Source organism: Leptopilina heterotoma, unplaced genomic scaffold, assembly GCF_015476425.1.
Source record: "Leptopilina heterotoma isolate Lh14 unplaced genomic scaffold, ASM1547642v1 Lhet_159, whole genome shotgun sequence".
Lineage (NCBI taxonomy): Eukaryota > Metazoa > Arthropoda > Insecta > Hymenoptera > Figitidae > Leptopilina > Leptopilina heterotoma.
Window position 1 is genome coordinate 60,742 of NW_025110873.1, and position 18,922 is coordinate 79,663.

The following is an 18,922-nucleotide window of genomic DNA, read 5'->3' on the forward strand; positions in this document are numbered from 1 at the left end:
ATACTGAACAGATCTCTTATTCTTTTTTAATTTCTTCATGATTTCATCATGAAATTACTTATTTACAATGAAAACTTTTTATTTCACGTTTAGTCGACAATTTCCATCGTTTATTTTATCTTAAGATAATAGAATTCGGTGATTTTTCACTTGTACGCCAATTTTTTGCCAAAGAACTAAGTCATTCCAACGATATTATTGTAGCAATCGCTTATTTGAGATGTAAACTAAGTGCCTCTACTATTTTTTTCTCGAATTTTTGGACGAAATTTTATGTAGAGTTTGACATTACCGACATTTTACCGACATAGTTTGTTATCGACTAAGCTATCAATGTTTTCATTCTTTTCTTCACTTTAAGTTGTCATAACAACGTGTTACTTGAGAGAATCAAGTCAAATTCGAAAATTTTTATACTTTCGATTGTTTTTTCTCAAAAATCTAAGTCATACTTTCGATATTCTTGCAGCAATCGCTTATTTGAGATGTAAACTAAGTGCCTCTACTATTTTTTTTCGAATTTTCGGACAAAATTTTATGTAGAGTTTGACATTACCGACATTTTACCGACATAGTTTGTTATCGACTAAGCTATCAATGTTTTCATTCTTTCCTTCACTTTAAGTTGTCATAACAACGTGTTACTTGACAGAATCGAGTCAAATTCGAAAATTTTTGTACTTTCGATCGTTTTTCTTCAAAAATTCAGATCATACTTTTGAAATTCTTGTAGCAGTTGCTTATTTAGGAACTAAACTAAGTGCCACAACTATTTTTTTCAAATTTTCCCCTTAAATTTTAGATAGATTTTGATATTACCGACAATACCGACATTATTTGTTTCTCACTAAATTCTAAAATTGTTTTCTCTGCAAATTTGAGGTAAAAGTGACTGCAGAATTAGAAGTAGAATTCACTAAAAATGTGACTTCAGTTAAATGCGACAAATATTTTTCTGAATATAACTAGTTTCGGAACAATTTTAAATTATCGACTATCGTAATAGTGGAAATTTTTTTATATTTTCGATCGGTAACATTTTTTCAACTAAAGTTATTCTTTTGAAACACTAAAAATTCTGTTTCTCTTTTAAAAATTGTTATGAAAACATCTTTTTTTGACAGAATCGAGACATTTTTGAAAATTTGTCCCACTTTCGATCGTTTTTCTTCGAAAATTCAGGTCATACTTTCAAAATTTTTGTAGGAATCGTTTAATTAAGATCTAAACTAAGTGCCTCTACTATTCTTTTACCAAATCTGACTAAAAAATTTAGGTAGAATTTGACATTACCGACATTTGTTAATTTCAACAAAATCATATAATTCTTTTTGTTCATTGGCTAGAACTGAAATTTCACTTGAGTTTTTGGTTTAATTCCACATTTTTTTTCTGAAACTAGAACATTTAAAAAAGAAATTAACATTACCGACTGTCGAAATAGTGGAAAATTTTGTACATTTTTGATCAGTAACACTTTTTTCACTCAATTTATTCTTTTGAAACACTATAAATACTTTTTACCCTTTAAAAATTGCCGTGAAAACTTCGTTTTTTGACAGAATTGAGTCCTGTAGGATAATTTGTCCCACTTTCGATCGTTTTTCTTCGGAAATTTTAGGTCGTACTTTCAAAATTTTTGTAGTAATCGTTTATTTAAGATAAAAACTACGTGCCATTGCTATTATTTTACCAAATTTTTACTAAAATTTAGGTAGAATTTGACATTACCGACTGTCGCAATAGTAGTAAATTTCTATATATTTTCGATCTGTAATAGTTTATCCCCTTAATTTATTATTCTAAAACGCAATAATTACTTTTTATCCTTTAAAAATTGGCATGAAAACCTCGTTTTTTGACAGAATCGAGACAGTTTTGAAAATTTGTCCCACTTTCAATCGTTTTTTTTTGAAAATTTAGGTCATACTTTCAAAATTTTTGTAGGAATCGTTTAATTAAGATCGAAACTAAGTGCCACTGCTATTATTTTACCAAATTTGACCAAAAAAATTTAGGTAGAATTTGACATTACCGACTATCGGAATAGTAGAAAAATTCAAAATATTTTCGATCTGTAAATGTTTAACCCGCTAATTTCCTTTTTTTGTACATAAATAATTTTCATCTTAAAGAAATAGATACAAAAAAAAATTCAAAAAAAAAAATTTGAACTCTATTGTTGGTGACATTTAAACTTGTTGATATTTCAAGGTGATTTATTGAATCTGTCAATCATCATTTTCACGATGGAATTTTTTAATTCAATAAAAAAGTGTCGTGACTATTAAGAATAATAAATTTGTCATTGAAAATAAGTTTTTTTTCATGTAGATCATTTTTTTTTGTTCAGTCGAATATCGATTTTTTTATTTCATTTTAAATTTGCGAAATGCGCGTGAGCTTTCATTCAGCCCTCGGCGCATTCTGAGGAAAGTACAAAAAAATCAGATGATCTCGTGTGAGAGATCGTCAAATATACTGAAATCACAAATTCAAGTTTGATTAGTGAACAAAACACGGTGCGCTATCTCCCGCGATATTTTTCTTTTCTTTTTTTTCAATTAACTTTTGATTGTAAAATATAATTTGGCAAAAAAGACTAAAAAAAGTTATTAATATTAATACAATTTTATTAATTAACAATTATTGTTAAATATTAATTATTTAATGATTAATAATTAATAAATTAATGATAAATAATTAATTCATGATTAATAATTAATAAATTAATGATTAATAATTGATAAATTAATAATTAATAATGAAATACTAATAACAACTATTAAAAAATGTATTAATTCAAATAATTTAAAATTAAAAAATCCGAAAATAGTTTCAAATTATAAATTTTTTTACAAAATAGTAATTTTTTAATCTACTGATTATTAAAGAATTAATGAATTAATTACTACTGTAATTAAACAATTAAAAATTACTACTGTAAATGTAGTAGTAAAATAATATTCAAAACAATCGCCGCAGCCAGCGCAAAATAATTATTATTGTCTATTAAAAATAGTGCTTTCAAAAATTAGATTAAATTATTAAAAATACGTTAATAAAAAGTGTATTTTCAATCAGTAAACATGCGCATTCAATTTATTTTTTGAAAATATTTAAGAAATTAAAAAAGCTGAATACTTTTACCTTCAATTAAAAATATACTAAATATTCGAAAATTTTTATGATAATTTTTTTATTTGACTTTTCTAAAGCGCATACTACTGACCAAAGTGCATTTTTTCTTAATGTATTTTTTTATATACTGAAATTTTCTGTAAACTTATAATTATAACATACATGTAATTAACTATATTAATGAAAATTAAAAGTATATATTCTCAATCACTGATTAATTATTATAATAAAAATTATAATTGTCGAAAGAGTTTAAAATTAAAATTAATTTATATTTAAGAATTTTTAAAAATATATTATACAGAAAAAAGTGTAAGCAACTTTTTAAAATGACGGAATGAATATTTTTATAAAAAAATTTAAAAAATGAATTATAAATTTGGAAATTGTGAACTTGTCACAAAGTTCTGCAATTTTTTTATCAATTTTTTTTAATTATGTTCTGGATAAATTTTACTTATTTATTATATTTTTTTTATTATTATATTATTATTTTACTAATAATTTTTTTAAGTAAAATTTACTCAACGAAATTTGCTCGGGAGTAACTTTTATTATTTTGCAATTAACTTTTAGTAAAAATTAGTAAAATTTACTTTATTTACAATTTTTCTACTTTTTAAATTTGAATTAGTAAAAATAATTATTTAAATAATTACTAATTTAAATTGGTGACTGACTCTTTGTTTTTGAATTAGTAAATTTTACTAGTAACAAATCGTAATTTCTATACTAATTTATTAGTAAACATTACTAATTAAAAAACAAAAAGTCAGTTACAAATTCAAAGTAGTAAATATTTTTACCAATTAAAATTTAGAGAGTAAAAAAAAATTGACACAAAAATGCACAAAAAAAATTTCAGTTCCAGTTTAAGTTTAAATTAAAAATATTGCATTTTAATAAGATGCCTAAATTTTTTTCTGTTTAATTATAAAGCTTTTTTGCAAACGTATTAAAAATCGAAATTTAATTTATCTTTTAAAGTAAAAATGTCAAAAATTCCTGTATAAAATTATCTTAATTTTAGATAAAATATTTCTTTAATCTAAAGAATTAATGAGAGACAGTTTTTCATTTAAATTATTAGAAAGAAATATTTTCATAAAGAAATTGTTTTTCTGGAAAATTAAAATTTCGATTTTTTTTTGCATTGCATTATTTTTTCTCTGTTTTGAAAATCAATTGCAAAAACGCACTTATTTATATTAATAATATAATATACTTATATATTAAATCGATAAGTGTAATTGAAGCAAATTGAAAAAATTCTCATGCATAAAGAAATTAATTAACTTCAATTAAATATATTATAAAAACGCATTTCTTAAAAAAAATGATTAGATATAAAAAAATAACAAAAACGAAAAGAAAATATTTAATTTTTTTGGATTGATGACAGGAAGGATGGGATGATATATATTACATTTTGGTGAACATTGTAAATTATTGAAATTTTTTTTACCCTATTTTTCTATTACTAACAATAATCAGGAGATTATGAATAAAAAGGATTGGTAATTTAAAAAGTTTTTTCTTTTTAAATTATAAAATATTAATTTATGAATAAAGTATTGTTTTGAAGGTCAATTTCAATTTTCTTTTTTTGTAATTTAGAAACATTGTTCCAGTATAGGGTACTTATTTTTTTCATTCTATTTGAATTAGGAGTTTTAATATTTTTGTTAATAAATTTTGAATTTTTTCATGTACTCTGAAAAGATGATTACAAAATGTGTATTTCTAAATGGAGAGATGAGTCGTCGTATTTCCTATAAATTTTTAAGAAAAATGTGCAGTAATAAGAATTTTTTTTTGCAAAGGAATTACATTTTTCGTATATATATAATATACAAAATTTAATAATATGTGAAACGCATGCAGATTATTTTTGTTTTATAGAAAACGAAAGAAAATCGGGTTAAATTTCAAGACACCACTCAAAAAAAATTTTTTGGATAGTTTTTTCGAATTTTGAATTGGGCCAGTTTTTAAATATTACATGAAATTATTAGCAAAATTTTCTCTATGATTCTTTATCGTAAATCTAATTGGCAAAATTTTTCTTTAATTTATAAATTAGCAACAATTTTTTCTATTTTTTTTTGATTAGCAAAATGTTTTCTTTAATTTATAAATTAGCAAAATTTTCTTAAATTCTTTTACGTAAAATCGATTAGCTAAATTTTTCTTTAATTTTTCATATAAATTAGCAAAAGTTTTCTTTAGATTATAAATTAGCAAAATTTTTCTGTAATTTTTAAAAATAAATTAGCAAAAGTTTTCTTTAATTTTTGGCGTAAATTATCAAAATTTTCCTTTTCTTTTTAAATTAGCAACAATATTTTTAAATTCTTCTCCATAAATTTGATTAGCAAAAGTTATCTTTTTCCTTTATAAATTAGAAAAATTTTTCTTTAATTTTTTTCTATAAATTAGCAAAAGATTTTCTTTAATTTTTTCCATAAATTAGAAAAAGTTTTCTTTAGTTTATAAATTAGTAAAGTAAATTAACAAATTAGCAAAATTTTCTTTAAATTTTTAAATTGGCAACAATTTTCATAAATTCTTTTACGTAAATTCGATTAGCAAAATGTTTTTTTTAATTTTTTACATAAATTAGCAAAAGGATTTTTTAATGTTTTACATAAATTAGCAAAAGTTTCCTTTAGTTTTTCGCATAAAGTAGCAAAAGTTTTCTCTAATTTTTTAAGTTAGCAACAATTTTCTAAAAAATTTTCTACATAAATTTGATTAGCAAAAGTTTTCTTTACTTTATAACCTAGCAAAATTTCTATTTAATTTTTTTTTATAAATTAGCAAAAAAATTCTTTAATTTCCAAATTAGCAAAATTTTCCTTTACTTCATAAATTAGCAAAATCGTTTGTTTAATTCATAAATGAAGAAATATTTTTACTAGAAAAATTTTGCAAATTACATTTTTATTAAAAAATAGTTTTTGGTTTTTCAAAATAGAAAAAAGAATTCCAAATTACTGAAAAATGTACTTTCTATTTCGATTACTTAAAAAACTACTTTTTTATTAGAAAAAAAATATTAGAAAAACAAGAAAAAAAAAATAGTAATTTAATAAAAAATTTAAAAAAATCTAAATTCTTAATTGAAAGAGAAAAATTCTGACCCAAAAAGAAGAATTTTTTCAAAATACTAGAAAGTAGTTAGTATACAAGGAAAGAAGAGAGTGCAAATTCTACGTCGTATGAGCCAAAGTTAACAAATTTATTATTTTTTCTCTCTCTACACCCGAATTGGTTAGAAATATTCGAAATAGAAAGAAAAACCAAAATTGTCTCAAAAAACGGGGTCAAAAAAAAAAAAAAATTGAAAATAGTCTAAATTGTTATTACAAATCTAGGGGCACGTGATTGACTTGCATTTGTGTGAGAGTTCGGCGCATATAATGTATAATCGCGCGATAGCAGTGTATTATAATAATGCAAGTAGGAAATAAAAAAAAAAAAATTTTTCATGAAAAGAAAATTATAGGCGGCAGTGTAAAATAAAACGAAAAGATTAATTTACTCGACTGGCGATTAATATTTCATTCAAGATTGAAAATTGTTGTTACTGCGCACGCGTCAGAAAAACAAGCTGTTTTTAGTTGCGTAGAACGTTCTTGTCGCAATTCGTATATATATAATTCTGGAGCTCAAATCATTTTTTAAAAATTATTTTCTTATTTCAATTTTGAAACTTTGAATTTTTTTTTAATTTTACCTTAGTTTGATCTTTTATCAGTTTGTATCTTTTCTTTCAATTTTTTTCAGACAAATTTTCAATTTTTTAATAATTCTAATAAATTTTTATTAAATATTAATTATTTAGTAATTATTATTATAAATTATAAAAAATTAACAATTATAATTAGTAATTACAATACATTAATAATTATAATTATAAACTGTAACAATAATTTTATTGATTATTATAAATTAATAATTAATAATTATAATTAGAAACTGTAAAAATTATTATTAATAATTACTGTAAGTTACTTATAATAAATTAATAATTATAATTAGAAACTATAAAAATTATTATAAATTAATTAATAATTATAATTAATGATTACAATATGTAAATTATAATAACAATCATAATTAGTAATTCTATAACAGTTTTTTAATTTTATTATAAAAATATATTTCATAGTTTTAATTTTCAATTATATAAAAATAGAAATTTCAAAATATTTTAACACCGGCGGACCTAGTGAAGTAGAAAATAGAAATTAATTTTTTATAATTGTTTAATTGTATAAAAATTGAAAAATAGAATTAGACTTTGTTTTCTTTTAATTTTTTCCGAAAAGCTAAGATGAGAAAATTGTTTCTCTTCGGTTTTTTTTTTTTTTTGTAAAAATATTTTTGTGCACGTTTTTTTGTTATTTTTTCGTTCACGTAATAATAGAAAAAAAGTGTTATTTTGGCTCCAGAAAAAAAACGAGGTTCAACGACATTGAACGTGTCAGCGCTTGTTCACGAGTTTTGTTAAAATACAAAATTTGTACGCTTTTTCTTAGTATTTTTTTTTTTGCGTCAAGTAAGTCGTCAGGCGGACTTACCATTCTTTTTTTGGACAACAACTTTGGCTGCGACTTAACGTAGTTGCATTTGCCGAACAACGGAGTTTTGAGTGGTAGTAGAGGTAGTAGAGGTAGTAGTAGTAGTAGTAGAAGTAGTAGAAGTAGAAGTAGTACAGGTAGTAGCATAGTGTCGTGCCAAGATAGGAGGATTCCAAGACCAGTGTGATTGATATAAATATAATACAAAAGGAGTACGATAAAAGACAGTCAGTGCATTTTTTCTGTTCGAGAAAATACCAATCAAATTGAGAAAATTCCTGAAGGAAACTAAAAAAGAATTTTTGGAAAAATTACTCTTTATAAGAACCAAAAAAAAAAAAAAAAAAAAAATTTCAAAAAAGAAAAAAATAAAGATGTTTTTGATATATGATAAAATAAAGTAACCGATAAAAAGTATAATCGACCGAAAATAATGTATCCAAATTTCCAGTGTTTAGCCTATTTTCCAAAAGTCGAATTTTTTATTTTTAAACTTTTTTTTTTCTCTCCTCAAAAATGGCAATTTTTTTTTGTAATTTAAAAATGACATTTTTTTCATTTACAAAGATTAATTAACCAATAATTGGTTAATTAATTCTGAATTTAATTTTCCTGTCTTTTCAATTTAAATATTAAATTGAAAAAGATAGTAAGACAGGAAAAGAAAATTCAGTTATTCGGTTTTTTGGAAAATTTTTGTCATTGAATTTTCTTTTTCTTCTATGCATTCAGTTTGGAAGTATTTCAGGAAAATTTCTTAAGGTCGCTTCTAAGAAACTTTAGGAAAAATTCCGAAAATTTTCTACAAAATTTCACGGGAAAATTCCAAATTTTTTCCGGGCAACAATTCCGGAAGTTTCCCAAAAGTCACTATGGAAAAAATTTTAGGAAATGCTTCCAGATGGATTTTTTAAAACAAATTTTCCAAAAATTGACAAAATTTTTCAAAAATCGAATTTCTAAATAAATTGCATTTTTTAAGGATTATTCAAAAATTTTAATTATTAAAAAAAAAAATTTCGCAGTGATAAAATTTTCAAAAAAAAAAATGGAATTTTTAATAATAAAAATAGGTAGCATTTAATGGGAGAAATTTTCAAAAATCGAAACTCTAAATCAAAATTAAATTTTTTTAAACAAATTTTTTCAAAGATTGAAGAACTAAAAGGGAAATTCAATAATTTGGACAATATTTTTCAAAATCGAATTCCTAAATATTAGAAAAAATTTTCTGAAAAGAAAATTTAGTGATAAACACAAAAAAAGGTCTTTCAGACCCAGTGCGTGTTATTTTTGAGAAAATTTTTTTTTGGAAAATACAACAATAAGCAATTATTTCAAAAATTATTAAATTTAAATTTATTATTAGCAATTTATCAGTTAAATATCATTTTAATATAAATTCAATTAAATAAATTGAATATAAATTTAAGGGAAATATAAAATCTAATTAAAATTTAAATTAAAGATAAATTTAATTTAATTTAATTTAACTTTAAATATAAAATAAATTGAACCAATATAAATTCAATGAAATTAAATTAAAACAATAAATTTAAATCAATTAAATATAAATTTCTCTCTAAATCTGAATTACTGAAAATGCTTACTAATTTAAATTAGTGACTGACTTTTTGCTTTTGAATTAGTAAATTTTACTAATTAATTAACAGAAATTACTATTTATTAGTAAAACTTACTAATTTGGATTTGTAAAAATGTTTACTAACTTGAATATTAGTGACTGACTTTTTGCTTTTGAATTAGTAAATTTTACTAATAAGTATAGTAATTTCTACGAAATTATTAATTAAATTTACTAATTGAAAAGCATAATTTCAGTCACTAGTTCAAATTTGTAAACATTTTTACAAACCTAAATAAATATAAATAAATAAATAAATAAATGTTTAGGCATTTAACTGAATATAAATTCAATTGAATATAAATTTAATATTTTTTTTTTAATCACAATTCTATAAAATTGTTTAAATTTTAATTGGGTAAAAATTTTGTTGAACAAAACTTCTCTGTATTTGAAATTAGTTTTCATGAATTTCGATTCTATTCGATTCACTGGAAATTTGAACTAAATTTTTTGGAAATTTGCGGTAATTTGTTACAACCGTAAATGAAACATTTCCGTAACAATTAATGTCAGTGTTCATTGTCTATTTTTTTTTTTTTTTTTTTTTTTGGTCAGTGTGAAAACTTTTTATCTATAGTCTCTTTTATATTGTTGGTTCGTTATTCCAAATTTAATATTTAGTTTAATATTCGAAATTTACAGTTTAATTTAATTTAATCTTCCAAATTTAATGTTTAATATAATTAATATTGCAAATCTAATATTAATTTCATTTAATTTAAATATTTTATTGAATTTATTAAATTTAAAATATTTTATTGAATTTAAAATTTCAAATTAATATACAAAATTTGATATTTAATTTACTTTGCAATATTGCAAAGGTAATATTTAATTTAATAGTAAAAATTAAAAAAAATGGTCTATTCTTATAAATTAAGAATTTTTATTTTATGTTAATTTTGAGAAATATTTTCTTAAATTTGGAATAATAATTTCGTCTGTGAATATTTTAATAAAAGATTTTCAATTTAAAATATTTCTGATTTCCTTATAATTTTGTCAGTTGTCCGTTTGCTGTAAATGAAGAATTACTAAAAGGAAGAAAAAATTAAGGAAAAATGTGAATTTTAACTAGATTTTTCGCTACTTGTCTAAATTTATTACTTTACTGCCAAAATATTAACTAAATTGCCTACATTACTGAAGCAAATACCTCTCAGTTTTTACAAATAGAAAAAAAAACTCCAATAGAAATAAAAAAACGAATTTCTTTTTTGTAGTTCGTATCGAGTACTTTTAAAAATGTTGAATGACTTTCCTATTTTAAATATAATTTATACCGAAAGAGAAAATAGGGTTTCATCAATTATTCTCGTTCCCTTTCAAGACTAGATTATTATTTTCAAAACTGATATTCTAAAAACCCTGTGTCACTTTATCGGAAATTGATCTCTTTTTTTCTCATCTCTGAAATATTAGTTATTTAATTTCGTGAGACGTCACAGTGCACATGCTCTTAGTGATGTACCATTAAAATAAAAAGACGAAACAAATCGATAGACAATCTAACCATTCAGAAAATTATCTCTTTAATTATTTTCCAAAAAAGAAGATAAAGAAGAAGAAGAAGAAGATATTTTATTTTCTTTTTTCCTTATTTATTAAGAATATTAAGAGAGAAAAAAATAATCTAGAAAAGTGCAAAAGAGGGGTGGAAAAAAGTACTTTATTATAAAATTTTGTGAGGGATCTCCATTCACAAGAGAATTGTTCATGGACTTATATATATATATACTTGGAAATGTGTATCATGGATGCTTGTAAGTGAAGTGGAAGTAAAACGATATTTAATTTGAGATTGAAAAAGAAATTAAATACATCAATACTATTATTGTATGTAGCAAAACGAAACTAGAGTTTTTTTTTTTTTTTTTTTTTTTGACTTTCAAGAAAAATAATTTTGTATTATTTTTTGAAATACGGAAAAATAAACTCTAGTTACGTAAGTTCAACTGAAAAGAAACTATAATTATTTCTATTTAAAGCGATTTAATATATGTAATGAATAGTAAATTCAATTGTTCTCTTACCATCTGTCCAAGAAAGCAATGTTTCAAAAATAACAGATAAATATTAAAAATTTTGGAAGAAAAATATGTGTATGTCTAAATAGGATAACATTTTAGCTCAATATTGTCTGATAAAGAGATAATATATTATATTATAAAAATTATATATTCAGAATTAGTACTCATTTACTAAATCCAAGAAATAAGTTGTTAAATAATTTACTAAATTCTAAATTATTTACAATTCGCTACTATTTAGATAATATTTCTTCGATTTTTTTTTCGATTTCCTTTTATTTTAAAAGAAACTTTTTTCTATGTTTGAGAATTTTCTCTACTTTAAATTAATTAACAGATGGAATAAACAAATTATTCTCAAAATTTTGAATAAAATTCCTAGAAACAATTTTTAATTTTCATAAAAAATTCTTTCAAACGATTCAATTATTTTCAAAAAGGTTTTTAAAATTCAATTATTTTTAATACCTATACTATTTTTATCTCGATTTTTATAAAATATTTCCCAAAAGAATTCGATTATTTAAAATTTCTTTTTACATAATTCTTTGCAAACTTTCAATTATTTTCATAAATAATAAATTTTTCACAAGAATTCAATTATTTCAAACACAATTTTCATAAGATTGGTTGAAATAATTAATTATTTTAAAAAAATTTCTATAAAATTCTCCTCAAGAATTCCATTATTTTTATGAATAATAAAATTCTTCACAGGAATAAAATTATTTTTTTATAAAAAATAAAATTCTTTTCAAGAATTCAATTATTTTTAAAAATTTAAATAAAATTCGTCGTAGGAATTCAATTATTTTTATAAATAATAAAATTGTTCTCAGGAATTCAATTATTTTTATAAATAATAAAATTTTTCTCAGGAATTCAATTATTTTTAAAAATTTTAATAAAATTCGTCGTCAGAATTTAATTATTTTTATAAATAATAAAACTCTTCTCAGGAATTCAATTATTTTTATAAATAATAAAATTCGTCTCAGGAATTCAATTATTTTTATAAATAATAAAATTCGTCTCAGGAATTCAATTATTTTTAAAAATAATAAAATTCTTCACAAGTATTCAATTATTTTTATAAATAATAATATTCTTTACAAAAATTCAATTATTTTTAAAAATTTTAATAAAATTCGTTGTAGGAATTCAATTATTTTTAAAAATAATAAAATTCTTCACAAGAATTCAATTATTTTTATAAATAATAAAATTCTTCACAAGAATTCAATTATTTTTATAAATAATAAAATTCGTCTCAGGAATTCAATTATTTTTAAAAATTTTACTAAAATTCGTTCTAAGAATTCAATAATTTAATAAACATTTCAATGAAATTCATTGCAAGAATTCAATTATTTTCATAAATAATAAAACACATCGCAGGATTTCAATTATTTTTAATACAATTTTAAATGAATCTCTCGAAAACAATGCAATTATTCTTAAAAAACATTAATATTCTACAAAAATGTTCATTTATTTTAAAAAATTTTTGATATAATTTGTTTATTAGAATTTAATGATTATTTTTAATAAATTTTTAATTCAATTTCTTGGAAGAATTTAATTATTTGCGAAAATTTTTTTGAAAATTCTTTATCACAATTCAATTATTTAAAAAAAAATTTATAAATCTTTTCATAACAATTCAATTTTTAGATACATTCAATTATTCAATAAATTATTTATTTTTCTATTTAAATAATTGAATATTTCTTAAAATTGAATTCTTATAAAGGGCTTTATTAAAATTTTTAGAAAGACTTGAATTGTTATGAATAATTTTTGAAAATAATTAAATTCATTTAAGAAATTTAATTAAAAGTGTATAGAACAAAATTATTAAATTCTAATACATAAATAATTATATCAACATTTTTTTAAATAATTGAATTTTTCCAAGAATTTTAATAAAATTTTTCAGAATTATTGCATTTTTTCGAGAAATTTATGTAAAATTGTATGAAATATAATTGAAATTCTGCGATGAGTTTTATTATTTATGAAAATAATTGAATTATTTTAACGAATTCAATTCAAATTTTTAAAAATAATTGAATTCTTGAAAAGAATTTTATTACTTTTAAAAATAATTGAATATTAGAAGCATTATAATAGTAAAAATTTTTCGAATAATTAAATTTCAAAAGATTTTTAAATTGAAAGTTTTGAAAATTTTAATTGTAACTTAAATATTTAAAATTTCAAAAAGGCTTTACATTGTAATTAGTTAAAATATTTGAATTCCTCTGGAAAAATAAATAGTTATTTAAATATTTTTTTGAAAAAAATTATTCTATTTTTGAATGTAAATTTAAATTTTAAATCATGAAAAAATTGAGTCATTGAGTTTAATTTTTCGATAGCTACTTATTTTACTACTTTTTTCAGTCTTAAAGCTACTTTTTGCAACTTTTTTAAAATTGATTATCGACAATATTTTAAGCTATTTTGTTATGCTATTTTGGGTGATTACGAAAGAAATTTTGAATTTCCTTCATAAAGAAGCGCTAATGAATTTTTTTTTATGAAAAAGGATGATGACGTCATAATGATTCAAATGCCCTTAAAAATTACTAAATTGTTTAATAAAGAAATGCGTAAAATTAAAAAAAAAAAAAATTGTTTTATTTTCCAGCATTGTAAATTACGTAACGCTAATTTGTCCATCTTTTATGAGCTTTATATAATTAGTATGGAATGAAAAAAAAGAGAATAGTTAAATTTTAAAGACTGGAAATTATGAGACTATTTTTTTTTGTTTGTTTGTTTATAATTACAGAATATTGTATTTAATAGAGATTGAGAATACTAAATGAAAACGGATATTACCTTCTTCCAGTCCCTCATCTCCGTCGCTCATCAGCTCGTCATCCGAACAAATGTTTAATACGTTTACTAACATTTCAGTGACTGAAAATTTACAAGAAAGGCGTTAAAAAAATTTTTGTTAACAACATTTTTTGCAATATTGCTTGCAAATTTTTTTTTTTCTTATGGGAAATTTTTGTCATTGTGATGTTTGGTTTTTTAAACTTTGTTTTCCAAAATTAGTTCGCAAATTTCACAAAAAAGCGGTTTGCAATTAACTTTGTTGATTTGATAATTATTTTTTTCAAAATTAGTTTGCAAACATTTTTTTTTTTTAAAATTGGTTTGGAATTTTTTTTTTTAAGTTAGAGAAGAGAGGGGCATTTTTAATGCGAGAGGTGAAAAATTTACATACCCTTTTCTCCAACGAATGGTAAAGACCACGTAAAAACATCCATAAAATTAGGTAACCAATAGGGATGTGGTGAACAGTTGAACTGTCTAATGTTCATCACGTTGTTTTCGTATTTGAGCACAGCCGCCTTAAAAAAGAAAATTGCGATTTTTTATTTACATTTCTTTTATTTTAGTTCAAGTGTGTTAAACTTGAAGTAGAAAAAAATAATTGATTCCTTTTTTTTTAAATTAACGATACGAAAAAGAAAGCAATGCAGTAATTTTTACGATACTTTCACATTAAAATCAAATTTTACTTTTTAGTTTATTTCCAGTTACTTTTTCCTATTTTCAAAATTTGGAAATTTTATAAAAAAAAATGTAAAATGTAAAATGTAAAATTCATTTATTGAATGATGTAAAATTTGTTTATAGAAAATAGTAAAAATTGACACAAAAAGTCGCTAAAATTTTTCAAGGTTTAAACTTTACTATGAAAGTATGGTAAAAGTTACTTTACTCATTTCTTCCCTGTTAAAAGTAAAATATTAAGTAATTTTTTTTAAATAGACAAAAATAGGAATTAAAATGAACAAAATTAAAAATACTTACTTTATTATTATATACGTCGAGATAATTTGGAGCACTAAAGATGGTTATTAATGATGGGAAGCCCGTTACTTGAGATTTACGGTACATACGGTAACCAGCATCTTGAGCCTCGTGAGCCCTTATAATGCTTAAAAGATTGTTACTTTGGAGAAAATCACAGCATGCCGTATAACTGAAAGAAAAAAAATTTGCAAATTATTATTTTTACTATTCTTCTTTAATTACAATTATAAAAATTAAAAAAAAAAAAAAAAAAAAAATACCTCAAGTTACCCCAATACTAAACGAATTAAAAATATTGAAATGTATTATAATTATTGTTGTTTTCATAAACTTTCCGATTGAAGCCATTCTATTGTGAAGTTTATGTTAACTACTCTTGCAGAACGCAAAAAAAAAGAAAAAAAACTATTATTTTTATTATTATCACTATGGATTAATAAATATACTAAAACACTAAAATAAATAAAAATTACTAAAACTTATTAAATAAATACCGAATTATTAATAATAATATACTAAAATTAATATTTTATCAAATTAAAAAAAAGAAAAAAAAAAAAAAAAAAAAATTGATTTGCTATGATAGCTTAACTCAATGTTCTATATTTTAACTAATAAAGTAATTGAATAGAAATTTATAAAAATAGGATTAATAAACAATTTTTAAACATAATATAAAGAGCAAATAAAAAAAAAATTGTTTTTTCTTTGTAAAATAATTTATTGTTGTGTAGAATTATAATTTTCAGCGCACACAACTTTTAGCTTGTTCAAATTGACAATTGTTTGCTTTGCTTTAAATTTGACATATGTCCTCAAATATTAGTTCATATCAAGAAAATAAACTAGCGATAAGAGATTATAAAACTGCTATACTTCTAAATACAAAATATATCTCAAGGTAAATTTGAATTAATATATAATGCTTTGTTTACAAAAAAAACATTTATAACAGTTGAGGAAATTTATTTTCAATATGTAGGTAAATATAAGAGTTTTTCTTTTGAAGCGGAAAAAAATTTAATTTTAACTCTTAATTTAGAAAAAGAATTTATAGACAAGAAAAAAAATGAATGGAGTAAATTTTACTATACTTTATTAAAAGTATAGTAAAATTTATTAAAAGTATAATACAATTTACTATACTTTATTAAAAGTATAATAAAATTTACTATACTTTATTAAAAGTATAATACAATTTACTATACTTTATTAAAAGTATAATAAAATTTACTATACTTTATTAGAAGTCTAATAAAATTAATAAAGTATGGTAAATTTTACTATACTTCTAATAAAGTATAGTAAAGTTTACGGTATATTCTAAAAAAAAATATTTTTTTTGAATTTCTGCAATTTTTTTTTCCTTGCGTTAATTTTTACTATTCTTGTAATAAATTTCATTATATTCTTAAAATAAATTTCATTATTTTCATAGTTAAAATTTTATTATAAAATTTGTAAAAATTACTTTAATATTTTTTCCCATGTACTTATTGCGATCGATTATTTATAATTTAAATGCGCTGTTCAGTAATTATAAAGGAACAAAGAACAAAAAACAATTTTATTTTTTTTTTTTTTTAATAATAATTCGCTATTGAGTGAACAGAAATTAAACTTTTATTCACAAAATAATTGTAAAAGAAACCGCTGATAAAAGCTTGAATTTATTTTGTAAATACTCCACTTTTCAAAAAGCAAACTCTTGTTTTATAAACAATTTTTTTTTCAATCGAAAATTGGATTCTTTATCATTATAAAAGCCGCGTGTGTTACGTAACTGTTAAACAGCGTTACAGCAAATTTTTCTTTTCAACTAAAAAATATCCGTTTTTTCAAAGTGAAAATTTTGTTTCAATTAAAAACTATTTATTGTTATATTAATTATTTATTTCTATTTTGTAATTTTATTTTTTACTTTATTTCAATCTTATACGGGTTCGAATGATTATTATTATTTAATAATAATAATAATAATAATAATAATAATAATAATAATAATAATAATAATAATAATAATAATAATAATAATAATAATAATAATAATAATAATAATAATAATAATAATAATAATAATTATATTAATTTTCACTTAGTACTTTATGTACGAAAAGGCGTTTGTCCGTTTATATATAAATAAATAAATAGTAAAAATAATAAATAATAATAGAAATAAAAAAAAAAATAATAATAATAATAATAATAATAGTAGTAATATTGGTAGTAGTAATAATAATTGAATGATAGTAATAAAAAGGAGAGAATAAAATAGAAAATAAATCGAGTAAAATAAAAAAACAGTAATGAAGTAAGTAAAATAAAAAGGAAATAAAAATAGGAAGAAGTAAAAAATAAAGGGGAAATGAAAAAGCAAAGAAACGACAATATAAAAGCATCTGTAAGGAAAATTACCTGTAAAAGTATGAACAACCTCTAACACTGTTGTGAGAAAAATGCTCTGCATTTTTTTCATTTCCAAAATCTTCTAAAGGATCTGACCACAGAATATCGCACATGGGACCGAAAGCAGGTGGCTCTTTGAACCTATCCAACTGTAACATAACAAACAAAAAAAACAATTATTTCGAGAAAATCCACAGAATAAGAAAAACAATAAAATTTAAATAAAAGTAGAAACAAATATTTAATAATAATATTTCAATTAAATAATAGGCAATTGCAATTAAGTGTATGTATTAGATTTTCAATGTTTGGTAGAAATAAAATATATAGAAAAAAACGAAATACTGAAAATATACAAGCGTGCCCATGAGGGGAATCGAACCCACGACCTACGGACTTGGAGACTAACGCTCTAACCTCTAAGCTAATGACACTTATAAATTTCTTCGAGCCAATTGAACTTTTTTTAATAAAATTTCTCGAAAAAACTCAAATATATTTAGAGAATTAAAAAAAATAGTTCTGAGAAATTTAATTATTTCGAAAAATTTAAATAAAATTCTTTTAAAAATTCAATTATTTAAAAAAATTTTGACAAAATTCTTTACAAGATTTAGTTAATAAAATTTTCAATATAATTCTTCTTAAAAATTCAATTATTTACACAAATAATACATTTTTTATGCGCATTCAAATATTTAAAAAAATTTGAATAAAATTCTTCGCAAGAAATCAATTATTTTCTATAAATAATAAAATTTTACCCGAAAATTCAATTATTTAAAAAAATTTTGATAAAATGCTTTATAAATTTAAAAAATTATAATAAAATTGATCATAGAATACAATTATTTTCGTAAAATATAACTTTTTTCCTTGTAATACGAACATTTTAAAAATTGTTTGTAAAAATCTTGGAAACAATTCAATTATTTTTGTAAAAAATAAAATTCTTCGAAGCAATTCAATTATTTAAGAAATTTAAATAAAATTCTTCCCAAAAATTCAATTCTTTTAAAAAATAAACACTTTCACAGGAATTCAATTATTTAAAAAAAATTGAATAAAATTCTTCGTCAGATTTCAATTATTTTCAATTTTTTAATGAAATTTCTCGTTAAAATTTAATTTTTTTGAAAAAGTTTTAAAAAATTCAGAGAAATTCAATTATTATTTAAAAAAATTTGAATAAAATTCTTCACAAGAAATTAATTATTTTCATAAATAATAATATTTTTCTCTGGAATTCAATTATTTTCACAGGAATTTAATTC

The 18,922-nt window shown here is 21.0% G+C and overlaps 1 protein-coding gene across 4 annotated transcripts in view; it reads right to left on the minus strand.

Moving 5' to 3' along the window:
- Window positions 1–18,922, minus strand: part of LOC122498759 (serine/threonine-protein phosphatase 2B catalytic subunit 3-like) — a 78,155-nt gene that overhangs the window by 10,681 nt on the left and 48,552 nt on the right. For 2 of the 4 annotated variants that reach the window (XM_043606671.1, XM_043606668.1), the window contains exons 6-10: window positions 17,658–17,797; window positions 15,240–15,411; window positions 14,647–14,773; window positions 14,253–14,333; window positions 7,728–7,760 (exon numbers count right to left, since the gene is read on the minus strand). In XM_043606671.1, coding sequence (XP_043462606.1) covers window positions 7,728–7,760; window positions 14,253–14,333; window positions 14,647–14,773; window positions 15,240–15,411; window positions 17,658–17,797 — 553 coding nt within the window. The remainder of the gene's footprint in view (window positions 1–7,727; window positions 7,761–14,252; window positions 14,334–14,646; window positions 14,774–15,239; window positions 15,412–17,657; window positions 17,798–18,922) is intronic. The other 2 variants (XM_043606669.1, XM_043606670.1) reach the window with 1 other exon arrangement.